The sequence below is a fragment of the Sinocyclocheilus anshuiensis genome, unplaced genomic scaffold, assembly GCF_001515605.1.
Source record: "Sinocyclocheilus anshuiensis isolate Anshui unplaced genomic scaffold, SAMN03320099.WGS_v1.1 scaffold407, whole genome shotgun sequence".
Lineage (NCBI taxonomy): Eukaryota > Metazoa > Chordata > Actinopteri > Cypriniformes > Cyprinidae > Sinocyclocheilus > Sinocyclocheilus anshuiensis.
The window spans coordinates 615,957-634,042 of record NW_015552593.1 but is presented as its reverse complement, the minus strand read 5'-3'; the positions used below and the strand labels follow the sequence as shown (position 1 = coordinate 634,042).

Sequence of the window (18,086 nt, the reverse complement as noted above, 5' to 3'; positions counted from 1 at the left end):
CATCTTTTGTAAACAACCAAATGAAACGACATAAAATTGTCACTTCACCTTTAATACAAGAGTCTAATCACAAACTGAACTCTTTAATATGCGTCAAAACATCTGAATGCAGTCATGCATGCGTGTGTGCGTGCGAGAGCGAGCTCCACACACGTACTGTAGGTGTGTGTGTTTAGCTGTTTGTGTTCGCTCTATGATTACCCATCTGTTATGTATTTACACAATAGCTGATGACGGTCTCATTGGTGTGTGCAGAAGGTCAGGACCACACTCACGTCTCAGAGGAGCTGCTGTGTGTGGAGAGCAGGCCCATATGCTGGGCTTTCATGAGTAGATGTGACGGATGGATCGAATGCCTGGGATATGTCACAAATGCTTATAATTAATCTGCTTTCACACAGAGCTGGCTGGGAGATTAGCCTGTTAGCATGGCTAATTACTGAAAAAAGCCATTTTAATACCTGGCATCCAATACTCATCTCCCTCACCTACTGTGTGTGTTTTTTCAGCCTGTCCTCAACGCTCTCAGAACTGTAGAGGTTACAAATAGAGACACGCAACTGTAGAGTAAAACGTCTTCATGTGTGTACAATAGCAGCTCTGAGATGGAAGGTACACAAAATATGCTGTCTTTATTATGTTAAATGTTTATATACTTCTTAACTGCTAGCTAAATTTCTACTAGTCTTGTAATCATAGTTAACTTTTGACTATTGACAAAATTCACGTTTTCAGCTTATTCTGGCTAAGAATCTCACACTTAGAAAAGCAGCTGTCGAAACAAGATGTATAACGTATCTATGATGCATAACATTTGTGAATATAAATGATATATATACAGTTACATAAGGGGGATGCGATTTAACAAATCCCATTTACCATAGTCATGAAGAAATATGAAGGGAATATGAAGAAACATACATAAAAAATAGCTTTTTGTCATAATTTTTGTGTGCTTTTTTACACCTTAAAAAAAAGCAAATACATTTAGAAATAATAATAACATTATTATTATTATTATTAAGTTTTTTAATTAACTGGCTGTCTAATACTAAAAATACAAAAAAATATTATTATTATGGTTTGTATTTATTGACTGACTACAATTAATAAATAAATAAACTAATAACACTCAAATTAATAAATAATAATAATAATAATGTTATTATTATTATTATAACTTGCTGCCTAATACTAAAATACTGCTGCTTCTACCAATAATAATTATGTCAATTATTAACTAATAATACCCCACTGAAAACAAACAAATAAACAAAAAACCTGAAACTAGTCTTAAGCTGTTTGGATGGTTTTATAGCTGGTTTGCAGGCTGGTTTTAGAGTGGTTTTGACCACTTTGACCATATATAAAAACACCACTAAAATCTGTACACTTTCAGGCTGCACAGTAATAATGCAACTGTATGAATGAATTTTTTTAATTGAAAAATTGAGAGCAAATTAAAAATAAAATGTTTATTTAAAAAAATTTAACAAAAATTAAATCAATGCAACGGTAGGAATTCAACTGAACTATAATGAAAAAACTCATTTGTGATTATATTACAAATAATTTAAATAAATTAAATTAAAATTACCACTTCTTTAGCTGGTCAGGCTGGGAGACCAGCTTAAACCACCTAAGCCCAGCCAACTAGCATAGGCTGGATTTAGCTGTTGTTGTTTGTTTTTTTTAGCAGGGCATAATAATAATAGTTATAACAGCAGTAGTTGTAGGCAGCCAATTGAACAAAATAAGCTAAAAGAACATGTGACTCTGTCAGTAGCACACTTTACTTTACATATTTTACTGTGGGTAAATTAAGTAGTAAGTAAATTCAGTCTGAAGAGATTGTTTTCTGCAGTGCTAGAATATAGTGTTTTGCTGAATTTATAAGCTGTTCAAAACTGCTGAAATATGCGACTTATGATTATGATTGGGAACTGACATTAGACAATTCGACAGGCAGTCAATCACAGCTGTAAGGATTTTCTACTCACTGTTTGTACGTCACCATGACGATGAGAATAGCAGGGATGCAGCACAGAATGATGATGATGGCCAGCGCCAGCAGAGCCCCCTCTGTGTAGCCCACCGCCTGCGCAGCCTTCTTCACACTCGCCACGATGTCAGGAGAACGGATCTCCAGAATTCGCCCGCCCTCGCCCAGGTACGGCTGGAACTCTTTATTGATGTCCAGAATCTTGCCGTCCAGAAACCTGTCAAACACACATTGAGCAGACATTTTAGACAAGAATTTAAATTTCGATCTTTCCCTTACACAAATATGGACCTGTACAGTAAGCACACCATAATCACAAAAAAACATCCATAACAGCATTAGCACATAAATAAATAAATAAAGTCTGTACACTTTTAGGCTGCACAGTAATACTGCAACTGTATGAAAGAAATTGAAATGCATTGAAAATAAATTGTGATCAAATTAAAAAATAAAATAAATACTGCAAATAAAATCATAAAGCAACTGTAGGAATGAAACTGAACTATACTGAAAAACTCATTTGTGATTACATTAAAAATAAAACAATACAATTAAGTATAAAATTAAATTAAAATAAATGATAAAAAATTGTGTAATTAAAATGTCAAACTGTCAAACCACAGATAAATACCTGTACAGTAAGCACATTATAATCACAAGATTCCGCTCACATACACAGCATGTTTATACTGTAGTAACTATGACAGCCTTGAGATGATTGACAGCTAGATGTTGATAACATTCAGTGTCAATCCAAAGCATCTTCGACAGAGAAGCGGGAACCAAGAATCCTGCTAATGAGGGCAGCATCCGTTCAGCTGTATTTAACCTTTTCCAGTCCGTCATATGAGTTACTAGGCAACTGATATGGAAATCCTCATTCTCCCCTGCATGTGTAAATGGCTTGACTGTGCTAATATCAACCCGAGTTATTATTATTTAATATCTTGATATAGAGCTGTTTAGCAGTGCCACTCCAAAGCAGAGCAAGAGTACTTTTCTCCTCAGTCGACATGAAATGTAAAAAGACTTGGCTTTGGTGACACTTTGTTGATCAATAATGTTTAAATAGACCTGCATGTTAAGTACTTCATAAGTATCCACGGCAGACCAATTAGCTCTGCTGCAGCAGAACACTTCAACAGAAGCACCTAGTAAACAGGACTGTTCAAACACAATCGATTATCCAGGTTTAAAGACTGATGAAAGACTGTGTGTCTTTGATCTATGTGGTCAAACAGACCTACAAAACCACGTGTATATGAGCTCCACATCATCTGAAGAGTTTCCCTTTCAACTTTAAAGAAATGAGGGTGAATAGATTTTGATTTTCAAGGTGAACTGAGTAACTCTGTTGCTATTCTGAATTTACACCTGTAAATTTTGCTCTCCACGTTCCATCAGCTCAATCCAGTTGACTGTACTTTCTTTCTTCTGTGAAACACAAAAGATGATGAAAAATCATCAATCATTGAAAAAAGCCTCACTGTTTTTGTCCCAACAGTGTTGTTTTATACTCCATAGTTGAAATATTCTTCACCTTTGGGGTTTTGCAGAAGAAATGTGAATAAATGGTGACAATTTTCATTTTTCAGTCAGACTGCCATAACATTCAACACGTTTTTATGGAGTTTAACTGAATAACAAAATCAAAAGAATAGGTTTTAATTTCCAAGCTGATTACTGGACTCACACTTACTCACACAAATAAAATAAAATAAAAATAAATGTCCACACACACAAAAAAAATCACTCATCTGTCCTCATCTGTAACAGAAAAACCACAAATGAGATCTTTCTAAAGGCACAATTAAATAAAAAATGAAAATTGATCATTCAGTCTCCCTCATGTTCTTCCAAACCTATATACATTTTTTCTTCCATAAAACACAAAAGAAGAATGTCCTTCATTTCTCCATACAATTCCAAGAGCTCCAAAAAGAACCACAAAATGGGCCACGTGACTCATGCACTCTATTCCAAGTCTTTGTAAGACATACAATGGTTTGGAAAATAGTGCAAGGAAAATAGTTTCCAGTATTTGAAGTAAAGCTGAAATAGCATATGTGTATATAGATTTATATATCAGTATGGTATGTGCTGGTTCACTAAATGGAAAAGGAATGGAACAGACTCAAGCTGGACTGAAGCACACAGGAAACAGAAAGGAGTGATGAACAAACTGCCAATATTTTGTTTCTTTTCTAAATCAAAGACACTGGAACATCATTTCAGATTGTTAGATCCAGGTTTAACCCCTGGTTTTACCCACAAGCCCTTCATCTCTTTGAATCACGTCCCTGTTGTGGAGGAAGAGAAACAGCATGGGTTAACTCACACTGTTACAGACACGCAGTGTGAACGTGCTCAACAATGGCTGCCTGTTTTTAGCACATTTCAGAGTCAATGGGCTTCGAACCAGCAGGATGGCTGGATTCATCCATTCAAAACACCACTGAGAGTGACCAGATGAATTCTGGAGAAAGAAACGAGTTTTGTGAGGGGAACTTTTGTGAATGCTGAGGTACAGCACAGACTGTAAAGCTTTGAGAAGCAGATTTTGAGTTTTATGACCTGAGACACCAGAAAACAACCTTGTCTCCAGCAGAACATATGAAAGGAGAAGGCTGGAAAAAAAGTCAGCAGTCGGCTGTTCTCAGTGAGGAAGGTACATACACACAAACAAACAAACACACAGTCTGAAGAACAGCATGTCCCCAGAGTCAAATGGAGACAGATAATGTCCACACAAAATAATATGTCCTCATCTGTAACAAAGTAAAATTGCAAATGAGATCTATTTAAAGGCAAAGTTCAGTCAAAAATGAAAATTGATCATTTAGTCTACCCCATGTTCTTCTAAACTTGAATTTTTCTTCCATGAAACACAAAAGAGGATTGTCCTTTTTTCCATACACTTTCAAGAGAACCATAAAAGTGGTCTTTGTAAGACTAGTGCTAGGAAAAAAGGAGTTGTTAAATAGTTGACTGAAATGATCTCAACAATTGTTCTATATATAAAATAAAATAAAATATAGAAATATATAAAAAATGTAACTGAAAATTAACTGAAATAATGAGTAAATAATTTTATTTTCTAGAAAAATGACTGAAACTACAATAGAAATAAAGCTATATAATAATAATAATAATAATAATCGCATAACGACTACAACCTAAAATAAAATTAAAAATGAAAATATAAAAATAACAATGGTTTCATTGCTCTCAAAATTCATTTGCAGCTCGGCATCATAGACAACAGAATTAGTTCAAATCTGATGTATGGATGAGATTTCAGAGTGACAGTGGTTGAACAAACAACAACAACAACAATACTACAATAACTTTCCTTTGAATATCTCAGTTGGTTATGTTAAACAATAAAGGAGATTAAATGGAGAATTCTGCTGGAATTGATCAGATTTTTTGCCTTAGACCCTTACATGTGATCTTAAATCTATCAGGATCTCAACAAATTAAATACAATTAAATAGTCATAGATTTTAATACGAGCTAAAACATTTCACATCAAATTCTTGCAAATGCTCTCTTACTGTGCAGTATGTCAACAACTGTTTCATTTATGTCTTTATTTCTCTAAAGAAATGTTACCAGTAACCTCTAAGGCATAACATTTTCATCTGGGCAGCTGCTCTGCTTTGGTAGAGATACAAACAGGAGCAGAACACATCTAACAGTGAACAAAATAAAACATGTATAAGAGTAAGAAGTGTGTCTAGAAAGGCAGAATAAGGCAGGTGGTCTGTGATCTCCTGTGCTTGTGAATATGAATGAGATGTGTGTGTTGGCTCAGTAAACACATATTTGAACAGAATCCTGATGACTTGTGCTGGATCCCAGTGACAGACGCGTCTCCCTGCTGAGTCACGGGGCACAGCAGAGTTTAAATGAGCATATTGCTGTGTGTCTGGACTTCAGGGGGCTTTTCTCCTCTCGACCGAGGAGGACAGGTGCATCCTGTAGAACAGCTGTTCACAAAGCCAGTTCATTTCCTTTTTCTCCTTTCCTTTTTTGCCACTATTATGTAGACTAGAGATATGTCGTGATGGCAAGAGTTTATTTAGATTTTTTCTTATATACAGATATAATAACAATTAGTCAACTAGATGTTCAGGCTGTTTAAATGATTTTGAAGACGAGTTGTTTTGCACAGAAGACCAAGATCAAGCAGTGATGGTAAGATACTGTTTCATTTATGTCTTTATTTCTCTAAATAAATGTTACCAGTAACCTCTAAGGCATAAAACATTCATCCGGGCAGCTGCTCTGCTTTTGGTAGCGATACAAACACGAGCAGAAGACATCTAACAGTGAACAAAATAAAACATGTATAAGAGTAAGAAGTGTGTCTAGAAAGGCAGAATAAGGCAGGTGGTCTGTAATCTCCTGTGCTTGTGAATATGAATGAGATGTGTGTGTTGGCTCAGTAAACACATATTTGAACAGAATCCTGATGACTTGTGCTGGATCCCAGTGACAGACGCGTCTCCCTGCTGAGTCACGGGGCACAGCAGAGTTTAAATGAGCATATTGCTGTGTGTCTGGACTTCAGGGGGCTTTTCTCCTCTCGACCGAGGAGGACAGGTGCATCCTGTAGAACAGCTGTTCACAAAGCCAGTTCATTTCCTTTTTCTCCTTTCCTTTTTTGCCACTATTATGTAGACTAGAGATATGTCGTGATGGCAAGAGTTTATTTAGATTTTTTCTTATATACAGATATAATAACAATTAGTCAACTAGATGTTCAGGCTGTTTAAATGATTTTGAAGACGAGTTGTTTTGCACAGAAGACCAAGATCAAGCAGTGATGGTAAGATGAGGAGGGAAAAGGATCTCGAAATGTTGCAAGCCAGATTTAAACCCGAAATGTCATGTCAGCACCATATAATGTAGCACAGAGGACAAGGCTCTGACTTTTCCCCCTTTTTCCAAATGTTTGTTAAAGGTGTCAGGAGTGGCTGTGTGTTTGGCTTACTTGAAGAGCTCTTGTCTGGAGATGGCTCTGTTGGTGAGAGGATCGATGGCGTACACCTGCAGGTCTGATTTGGTGTAGTCCTCAAGTTCATAACCTTCTCCATGCCGCCGAGGGCCAATCGATTCCACTATCACTTTAGCACCAGGGATCTGATCTTGCACGTAGCGCTCCAAAATACTTGGGGGGGGGGAAATGGGAAATGAAATTACTTTATCTACTTCAAACATTAAAATGAAAAACCCACTTACTTAATTTCTGATACTTCTACTTTACAATCTAATAAAAAAAACAAGCACTGAAAACGATCTATTTTTGCTGAACCTAAAGGGTGAATCTCACAAAATTTTGACACATAAGTTAATTTTATTCATGAATTTCACATTATATCACTGATTATTTTCCATTAATGATCATGACAATAATTTTTTAATAAAAATCAGCATCAATAAGTAAAACAGTTATAATAAATGCTTAAATATTTAAATAATGTGACTTTTCACATTAAGGTGATAGAGATATAAATATAATAGCTTTTTTCTTTTGATTTCGAAATATAACAGAGTTTGTGAATTCTTCCTATAACTCGTGCGTGAAGCATACAGAACATTGAATAAATGAAATTTTACTGTCTTCTAACTGCAATATATACACCTGACTAGTTTTAAAAAAGCAATCATTTAGTCTTTTATTATGATTATTCTGCAATCTACTGAGCAAAGTGGTTCTATTTTGCTTATTGAAATTTGTCATTTGAGCTCAATTCTGTGTTTTAACAATTGAGATGGCCTTTTAAAATCAAAGCAAGTGGGAAAACAAAGGCTGCTGACAGTGCAGGAAACACTTAAATGCCACTCAAGGAAAGCAGCAGTGCAGAGAAACACACCGAGGGAGGAATTCTCACCTAATCAGCTGCTCTTTATTCTCCTCCACCACAGTGGGCGGCACATTAGAGACCACAACCTGCATGTCCAAGGCATTGACAACGGACACCTACAACCCACACAGAATACGAAAGAGACAGAGGATTTGATTCATGTGGTGTAGTTTATATGCACAGGTGATACAGGGCAGGACGACAGAGCCAAAATAAAATGTTTCAGTATAATGATATTATATTTTCTCCAAAATGGCTTAAGAGTGATTTTTTTAAATCAGAGGAATGATAATTTCAAGCAAACATTTACTGTTACCAGGCAGATTCATAAAGAGTTTTGCAACCATTCTTGCTGTTTAAAGCATCACAACTAAAACACAATTAAAAATCAAATTTAAACCTGAATATAAATCAAAAGTTGTAATATTTTGGGAAATGTTATGACATAAACGGTCAGGTGTTCTTGCTTCCACTGAAGCACTGGATGACCATCTGGTTCTTTACTGTATTTTTGATCAAATACATGCAACCATGGTGAGCATAAGAGACTATTTTCAAAAACATTAAAAAATCTTACTGACCACAGACTTTTTATGGTGGTGTAATTTGCAATAAAAAATGTATTAAATTGAAACAATTTTCACACTTTGTGAGTTAGACCCCACTGTATACCATCCAGCTTTAAAGTGCTATTTGTGGTTGTAATGGTCTTTAATTCAGTTGGTCAATAAGGGTGTAGCATCCGGATGTTTCAGAATCACTTTCTACACCAGCAGAAAATTCTACTGCTAGTGGAAATTGAAAATGACACAAACATTATTGACATGATGTTTAAAACCCTTATGTACACATCCGTTCCAAAATCCCTCTTATTTTATTTGGCGTTCATTAGCCAAAAGATTTCCAGGAATTGCACAAGTCACTGGCTGCAACACTTCAGGAGATAAATAATTCAGCTGACACAAAAACAGTTTATTTATATATTCATTACTGCACTAAGTAGTGCACAAATACCATATGCACTCCCGCAAGCAAACATTTATTCAAACATAATGTATTTACCAAACTAAATCGACAGTCTGGAGAGATATTTTCCCTTAATAACAGTGCTGATTGTTGTTATGCAATTTAGACACTTTTTAAATTATTCAGTCAGTGATTTGATTTGAACCCCAAACATTTTTTTTGCATAACCAGAGGAATGAGAGAAAATGTCATTTCTCAAAGTGACGTGTTTTGTGTTCGAATCATCGTTTTGCATGAGGTGCATGAACAAACATACAGGTCAAAGGTCACGTGCACTCACCACCACATCAGCCCTGCCGCTCAATCCCTCCCCATAGTTGTCTGTGGCGATGACCTCAAACTTGAAGTAGGACCGGCGCATGTTTCTGAACATGATGGCACTCTTGATGACGCCAGTGTACGGCTCAATGACGAAACTGTCCTGCCCCTCGGGTGTGGGGGGGATGATCAGTCTGTAGGCCATCTTACTGTAGTTTCCCGTGTCGATATCTGTAGCCTGATACACATGCAGAAACATATATGAAAACGAATATGATTTTGAGAAATTCACATTATCTGGTTATTAGGTCTGTCAAGTGTTTCAAGTGAATCGCACATCAATTTTCCCTGAAAAATTACCCCCCAAAAGATAAAGTCATTATTGTGTTAGATGAGAAAAGCTTTGAATAGACATTACAAAACAGAGCAACAGAAAGAAATATTTTGATTCAACCTTGCATAAAAATAATAAATATTAATGTTAAAGGTATGTTTTTTTTATTTAAAAAAGTAATATTGAAATATGAAATGATGATATGATATATGATATTATGAAACTAAAACCACCAGTAGGTGGCGGCAAGTTACTGTCTTAACGAATGAGTCATTCAGTCATTCATTCAACCGATTTGTTCAAACAGCTGATTTCAAGAAAGGTACTTGCTTGCTGTGGCTTTGTTTGGAACTATTTTCACTTGCGAAATAGAACAAAACAGAGAGTTTTGACAATATTGTTTCTAAAATGTAACAATATTAACTTGTTTATTGAATTATTGCTTAAAATCAATATACGTCAATAAATGTACTAATAATAACTTTAACACATTATTTTTCCTTAATCAATCGCACCAAACTAATGCATGAAATCGACAGAACTACTGGTTATATAAAAGAACTACAAACTAGAATACTTTAAATGCAAGAAAAAAAATAACATTTTGGCCGAACTATCACTTCAAAAGCCTTGCTGGAAGAAATAGAGAATTAAATACAAAAGCTCCACAGCTTCCACTTCAGTGATGACCTAGAAATGTAATAATCCCCATATATCATCAGATTGTACACCTTAATGCTTTTTATAGTTGTTAAAAGACTCAATTTATGAGATAACGGTCACCTTGCGGAAGCCTAACACACAGATCCCGGTGGGTACTTTACAGGGGTCCATCACTTGTCTTCCACATTGTCCGAATGGAGAGAGAAGCTGTCTAAGCACAGTTACTAACATGTGGGGGGAGGTGAGCAGATTTGAACAGCGAGAGAGAGATTGTACTCTAGTGTTGACAGGTGTGTCAGGATGTGAACAGCATGTTCTTCACTGTAAAAATGAAATATAATGTACTGCAGACACCAACACCAGCAGAACATTTCAAACCCCATGAATTATTCACCATCGTTCCAGTGTATTCTGCTGGTATTGTACTTAATAGCACTACCACTCTAAATTTGAAAACACAACAAATCATATTTAATATTATGATTCTACAGTTAATGCAATGCCATATTTAGAGGCAAGTTTAAACAAATTTAGAAATTAGAATGATCTCTGAAGTATCAAGTGGCACTGCAGACTGGAGTAATGGCTGTTGAAAATTCAGTACTGCATCACAGGAATAAATTACATTTTAAAATATATTAACAGAAAATTATTATTTTTTAAATTGCAATAATATTTTACAATATTAATGTTTTTACAATATTTTTAAATAAATAAATGCAGCCTTAGTAAGCATATGATTCTTTCAAAACTATTTCAAATGTACAGTATATGATATATGAATCTTCAATTATTATTCATTAAGTTGGTTCAAACTTTTATGCTTATAGATTTCTCTGTGGAACAAAGAAGGAAATTAAAAAAAAATCTTGATGCCACCATCCTGCATATCTGAACTCTTGCTAAACCTGGACATTTTAGTAGCTGAATACAATTTCATATTACATTTCAGAGGTATTTCAGAGATTACTATGTAATATGTAGTATATATGAACTTTTTATAGTGTTTTGTCCGTTTTTGGTCCCTACAATCTGCCATTGCAAAACATGTGAACAGTCTTCAAAATTTCTCTTTTTGTGTTCTGCACAAAGGCTGACATTAGCATGAGTAAAAAAAGACCAAATGTTTGTTTTGTCAATGGCAAGTGCCCACTTGCCTCCCTTCAACAAATCAGTCAGGACTACAGGGTGAGCGTTATGTCACCTAATTAATATTCATGATTCCAGCCTAAGGTTTATAATGTGCCCACATGACATTTCAGTTCGTTCCTACACTGCTGCCTAGGAATAAATAACACATATACTCACCACAACTTTCAGTACTGTGGTGAAGGTCTTAGTGTCTTCAGTCACTCCTCCGATATAAAGAGACCTTGTGAAGACCGGAGGATGATCATTCTCATCCTGCACGTCGATAAATACCTTCGCCGTGTTCGCTAGTTATATTTAAACACACACACACAGAAGAAACAGACCTTAGTTTATGGAAATATAATCCCTATTTGTCACAGTTTGAATAAAAAAAGCCAGTGTTAATGTAAACACACGCAGCCACTGCAACCCTCTCCACGCTGTGGCAGACGTGAGAAATATGCTCTGTCAGAAAACATTTGTCTTCTGCTGCACTAAATGACAATATATAAAGTCATCTGGTGTAGATCTAAGCACACACAGGGGAAAGCGCAGATGACGAGCTGTATATCATAGCTCAATAAGAGAGAAAAGAAAGAAATTAAGAAAAGAAAAACAGGTGGGGAAGCGAGAGAGAGAAGGTGTGCCAGTCCTGTTATGTACAACAAAATTTACATCAAAGTTAAAACAAGACACATGGCAGGACAAATGCGCTTCACTGTAAAAATGAAATATAATGTACTGCAGACACCAACACCAGCAGAACATTTCAAACCCCATGAATTATTCACCATCGTTCCAGTGTATTCTGCTGGTATTGTACTTAATAGCACTACCACTCTAAATTTGAAAACACAACAAATCATATTTAATATTATGATTCTACAGTTAATGCAATGCCATATTTAGAGGCAAGTTTAAACAAATTTAGAAATTAGAATGATCTCTGAAGTATCAAGTGGCACTGCAGACTGGAGTAATGGCTGTTGAAAATTCAGTACTGCATCACAGGAATAAATTACATTTTAAAATATATTAACAGAAAATTATTATTTTTTAAATTGCAATAATATTTTACAATATTAATGTTTTTACAATATTTTTAAATAAATAAATGCAGCCTTAGTAAGCATATGATTCTTTCAAAACTATTTCAAATGTACAGTATATGATATATGAATCTTCAATTATTATTCATTAAGTTGGTTCAAACTTTTATGCTTATAGATTTCTCTGTGGAACAAAGAAGGAAATTAAAAAAAAATCTTGATGCCACCATCCTGCATATCTGAACTCTTGCTAAACCTGGACATTTTAGTAGCTGAATACAATTTCATATTACATTTCAGAGGTATTTCAGAGATTACTATGTAATATGTAGTATATATGAACTTTTTATAGTGTTTTGTCCGTTTTTGGTCCCTACAATCTGCCATTGCAAAACATGTGAACAGTCTTCAAAATTTCTCTTTTTGTGTTCTGCACAAAGGCTGACATTAGCATGAGTAAAAAAAGACCAAATGTTTGTTTTGTCAATGGCAAGTGCCCACTTGCCTCCCTTCAACAAATCAGTCAGGACTACAGGGTGAGCGTTATGTCACCTAATTAATATTCATGATTCCAGCCTAAGGTTTATAATGTGCCCACATGACATTTCAGTTCGTTCCTACACTGCTGCCTAGGAATAAATAACACATATACTCACCACAACTTTCAGTACTGTGGTGAAGGTCTTAGTGTCTTCAGTCACTCCTCCGATATAAAGAGACCTTGTGAAGACCGGAGGATGATCATTCTCATCCTGCACGTCGATAAATACCTTCGCCGTGTTCGCTAGTTATATTTAAACACACACACACAGAAGAAACAGACCTTAGTTTATGGAAATATAATCCCTATTTGTCACAGTTTGAATAAAAAAAGCCAGTGTTAATGTAAACACACGCAGCCACTGCAACCCTCTCCACGCTGTGGCAGACGTGAGAAATATGCTCTGTCAGAAAACATTTGTCTTCTGCTGCACTAAATGACAATATATAAAGTCATCTGGTGTAGATCTAAGCACACACAGGGGAAAGCGCAGATGACGAGCTGTATATCATAGCTCAATAAGAGAGAAAAGAAAGAAATTAAGAAAAGAAAAACAGGTGGGGAAGCGAGAGAGAGAAGGTGTGCCAGTCCTGTTATGTACAACAAAATTTACATCAAAGTTAAAACAAGACACATGGCAGGACAAATGCGCACAGACACACACACACACACACTCTCTCTCTCTCTCTCTCTCTCTCTCTCTCTCTCATGTTTGTGATTTGTACAGTTTTCCTATCAAAGGCTTGTGATGTGCTCAATGAACTTTAAATTTAACATGAAATGGAGTTTGCAACCCATTTTATTTATGTAATGCGGCTTATCTCTGAGTGAATATTCAATGAGAAACACATTGAACAACAACAACAAAAAATGTACGATGGGATTTTTGCATCCAATTGGATTTGATTGAATCGTGAAATATGGGCCTGATTTTGAGTTTGCAATCGGTTTTGGAAGACTCCTATTAATCTACTGAAACACCCACATTTTTAGGAAGCCTCTTTACTCGACATATCCCAGTGGACATTATACTTTGTCATTTGCAGGACCAGAAAACATTTCCCACATTTTTTACTCAATTTTGGGAGGAAATCTGCAGAATGGATAATGGCTAAATGTGTTAAAGTTTGCCAATTTTCAACCAACTTTGTATTGTTACAATGTAGGTTAGTATATAAACAATGTGTAATGTTTTTTCATGTATGTCCCTTTGTCTCTGTTTTCTCTAGTCATGTAGCACAGATTAAAAAAAAAACAATTCTGCTGCATAGACAGACAACTTTTATTAAAACCCAGACCTTTTATTAAAACCCAAATCTTGCCAGCAGGGAATCACCTCTTCAAACAGGACTGAGAATACAACACTTTTATCGACAACTGAAAGCACGATCAAATCAGGGTTTTAAATTAAAAGTTGACACTGTCAATAATAAAAAGTTGTTTCAGAGGCGGAGCAAGTTATTAGATTTTGGGCATGCACTGAAAAATCGTTCACAGTAAGACCACAAAAGGGTGTAAAATAAGCACATAGAGCCACACACAAAAAGCCACTACTCTAAAATGGATGCATTTCATTAACATTGCTTTGTAATTCAATGTGTGCGTGTGTGTTTCTGTGTCCATCTTAAAGCGATCTGAGCTGTATTCTGCTCTCGTCCTTCAGCACACATCTATGCAGTTTTAATGTACACAGACCGCTGGAGGAAGATCAGACCTCTCACAGGAAGAGGGAGATGTGCTCTGCTCTACCTGTGCTGTCTATCTTTCAACCTCAAAAAACTGCATGAGCTCTACACTTATGACCTTTCCAATAACTCCTGCTCTAACTGAGATTCAGCACATGCATTACAGCACCAGAGAGCTGGTGATCTGCAGTACAGTGACATTTCCATAATTAAAGGTTGTGGTTTATCCTACTGCTGTTATTATTTTAAACAATAAATAACAATAACCAATTACAATAATGAACAAATATTTTGCCAAATAGCAAGTTCAGTTTCATTATCCTATTTTAATAATGTAGTAGGCGAGGCTCTTTATGATTACAAATCAACATTTTAAATAAAGAAATCATGTAAATTAGTTTAACGGCTAAACCTCATACCTAAAAACATATGCACTACCAGTCAAAAGTTTTTCAACAGTAATATTTTTAATGTTTTTTTTTTTTCAAAGAATTCTCTTCTGCTCACCAAGCCTGCATTTACTTTATCCAAAATACAGCAAACGCAAAAATATTGTGAAATATTTTTACTATTTAAAATAACTGCTTTCTATTTGAATATATTTTAAAATGCAATTTATTCCTGTGATCAAAGCTAAATTTTCAGCACCATTACTCCAGTCACATGATCCTTCAGAAATCATTCTAATATGCTGATTTGCATAATAATAAAACATATAATATAATATAAAACATATAATTTGAATAATAATAAAATAAATATTTATTATTATTATTTAAAACAGTTCAGTACATTTTTTCAGGATTATTTGATGAATAAAAAGATCCAAAAATCAGCATTTATCTGAAATAAAAAGCTTTTTTAACATTATACACTATACCATTCAAAAGCTTGGAGTCAGTATAATTGTTTTATTTTGGGGGGGGGTTATAGAAATTAATACTTTTATTTAGCAATGATGCTTTAAATTGATCAAAAGTGATGATAAAGACATTTATAATATTACAAAAGATTTTTGTAAAGATCGCATTATAGTAATATGCATATGGAGGGAAATGTGCTTAATGGTTATGAAAATAACGTCTCCATTAAAAAATTGTAATAGTCCTAAAAATTGGCTTCAATTTCTTATTTCACCCCAAATATGATAAAAAAAAGAAAAATAATGGCAGGTTTCATGAGGTTTAGAATTTCATTTGAAATGTGTGGTCATATGTGTTTGTATATATATATCAGCATAAAATGTTTTGTATCTGTCATTTATTTCACTCTAAAGCTATAAAGTCCTCAAATAAAATCCTTAGAAAAGATGAAGTGTGCTTCAGTGCTGTTCTTACTTTTGGAGGGAGCCCGTAGACTGGCGAGGATGATAGCGAGGGAGTCGGCCTGCACGCGGAGCACATAACTGGTCACGCTCTCGTAGTCCAGAAGTTTATTTGTGTAGATGATCCCAGTGCGGTTATTGACCATGAACTCACCTGCAAACACAAACTGATCAGAGAACGGTTCACAGTGAATACATTAATTTAGCATTGAAGCTTTAAATTGATCAAAAGTGATGATAAAGACATTTATAATATTACAAAAGATTTTTGTAAAGATCGCATTATAGTAATATGCATATGGAGGGAAATGTGCTTAATGGTTATGAAAATAACGTCTCCATTAAAAAATTGTAATAGTCCTAAAAATTGGCTTCAATTTCTTATTTCACCCCAAATATGATAAAAAAAAGAAAAATAATGGCAGGTTTCATGAGGTTTAGAATTTCATTTGAAATGTGTGGTCATATGTGTTTGTATATATATATCAGCATAAAATGTTTTGTATCTGTCATTTATTTCACTCTAAAGCTATAAAGTCCTCAAATAAAATCCTTAGAAAAGATGAAGTGTGCTTCAGTGCTGTTCTTACTTTTGGAGGGAGCCCGTAGACTGGCGAGGATGATAGCGAGGGAGTCGGCCTGCACGCGGAGCACATAACTGGTCACGCTCTCGTAGTCCAGAAGTTTATTTGTGTAGATGATCCCAGTGCGGTTATTGACCATGAACTCACCTGCAAACACAAACTGATCAGAGAACGGTTCACAGCGCCTTTAACTCCAATGATGACTTGTAATTCAGGGTTGTATCTTATTCACTAATCATCTGCAGTCCAACTCAACCAGGAAAACAATGCGCTGCTTAGTTCTAAATTTTATTCTGTTTTGTGTCAAAGAATCACATTTGCACACAGGTTTAGTGAATTCCCTTCAGAGTGAAAACTCACCTCCTTCATTTCCGCTCACTATGGAGTAAAAGACAGTGGTGTTGACGGCTGCGGCCAGAATCATTCCCACAGGCGTCCCGACAGGAGCGCTCTCACTCACCGGACTAAACCTGCAGAAATAAAGCAGAGCAAATGACAAACTTCATTCAGCATTTAAACAACACACAGCTGAGTGCGGTGGAGAACTGTCAGTTCCAGCGCAGATACTGTGACATAAATGTCAGTTTCCTGTTGAATATTGTATAAACATCAGAGCAGTTCAATAGGCCCTCCACCTCCACAAAAGACCTACAGAAAGTGCAGAAAGAATAGAAGGACTTTGCTTTAAGAAGTGAAAGGGTTTAATTACTGTATTTAAAAGCAACACACATGAATCACGGGTCTAAAGAAAAATCAATTTCTAAAGCTTTTGTCTACAACATGAGCTGACCTCTGAGGCCAGCGATTCTCAACTGAAGGGTCAGAGGTCTGTTCTAATGAAAACAATGTTTAATGCAAATAATAAAATGCTAAAACTAGTTTGGTTGGAAAAATAAATACAATTTTAAAGGGGAAGGAAAATAATTTTTGTGGTTGATGTCAAGCACTCAAACCATATACATTACTGTTCAGAAGTTGGTGGTTTGTAGGGATTTGATAGCGATTGTCATGCACATTTTGTCAGTAAAGCCGTAAATCCCCTGCTTTCAGGTGGAGCAGCATTTACTACACAGAGCCGTAGTTCTCTGACAAGCTACGCAAAATCGCGTTCATAATCACAGACGATATAATCGTAGGATTATGAAATCGACGAAATCGTTCGCGATAAGGACAGCTGTTTGCGTATCTTCTCAGTGAATTACGGCTCTGTGTAGTAAATGCTGCTCCATCTGAGAGCACGTGAAAATACCACATTTAATAACATGTTTTTACTCCAAACTCACTTCATAACGTCAGTCGAGTGTTTGAAATAAATCCTTCTGTGAGATGATATGGCTTCTGAAACAGAATAATTAAGGCACACAATATTTAATTGTATTCTAAGCAGTGATAAAGGCTATGTCAATTAGCATTTAATTATAGATATACTTTATTATGATGAAAATTATAATAATAATAATAACTCAGATAAACCATATATTGCCGTAGTCGTGTGTTTATTAATCACGTTGAATCAATGAAAGCAGTTAATTCTTCTGTTTATTTAGCTGCAGCGATAGGCATTTCCTGGATTCCTTCTTCGGGGCATATTTGGAAATGCCTATCGCTGCAGC

The 18,086-nt window shown here is 35.4% G+C and overlaps 1 protein-coding gene across 1 annotated transcript in view; it reads right to left on the bottom strand.

The window, feature by feature from the left end:
- Window positions 1–18,086, bottom strand: part of pcdh15a (protocadherin-related 15a) — a 202,379-nt gene that overhangs the window by 20,711 nt on the left and 163,582 nt on the right. Inside the window, exons 24-30 of the mRNA XM_016456477.1 lie at window positions 16,834–16,943; window positions 16,480–16,620; window positions 12,996–13,123; window positions 9,185–9,400; window positions 7,906–7,994; window positions 7,005–7,181; window positions 2,001–2,219 (exon numbers count right to left, since the gene is read on the bottom strand). Of these exons, the coding sequence (XP_016311963.1) occupies window positions 2,001–2,219; window positions 7,005–7,181; window positions 7,906–7,994; window positions 9,185–9,400; window positions 12,996–13,123; window positions 16,480–16,620; window positions 16,834–16,943 (1,080 nt within the window). The remainder of the gene's footprint in view (window positions 1–2,000; window positions 2,220–7,004; window positions 7,182–7,905; window positions 7,995–9,184; window positions 9,401–12,995; window positions 13,124–16,479; window positions 16,621–16,833; window positions 16,944–18,086) is intronic.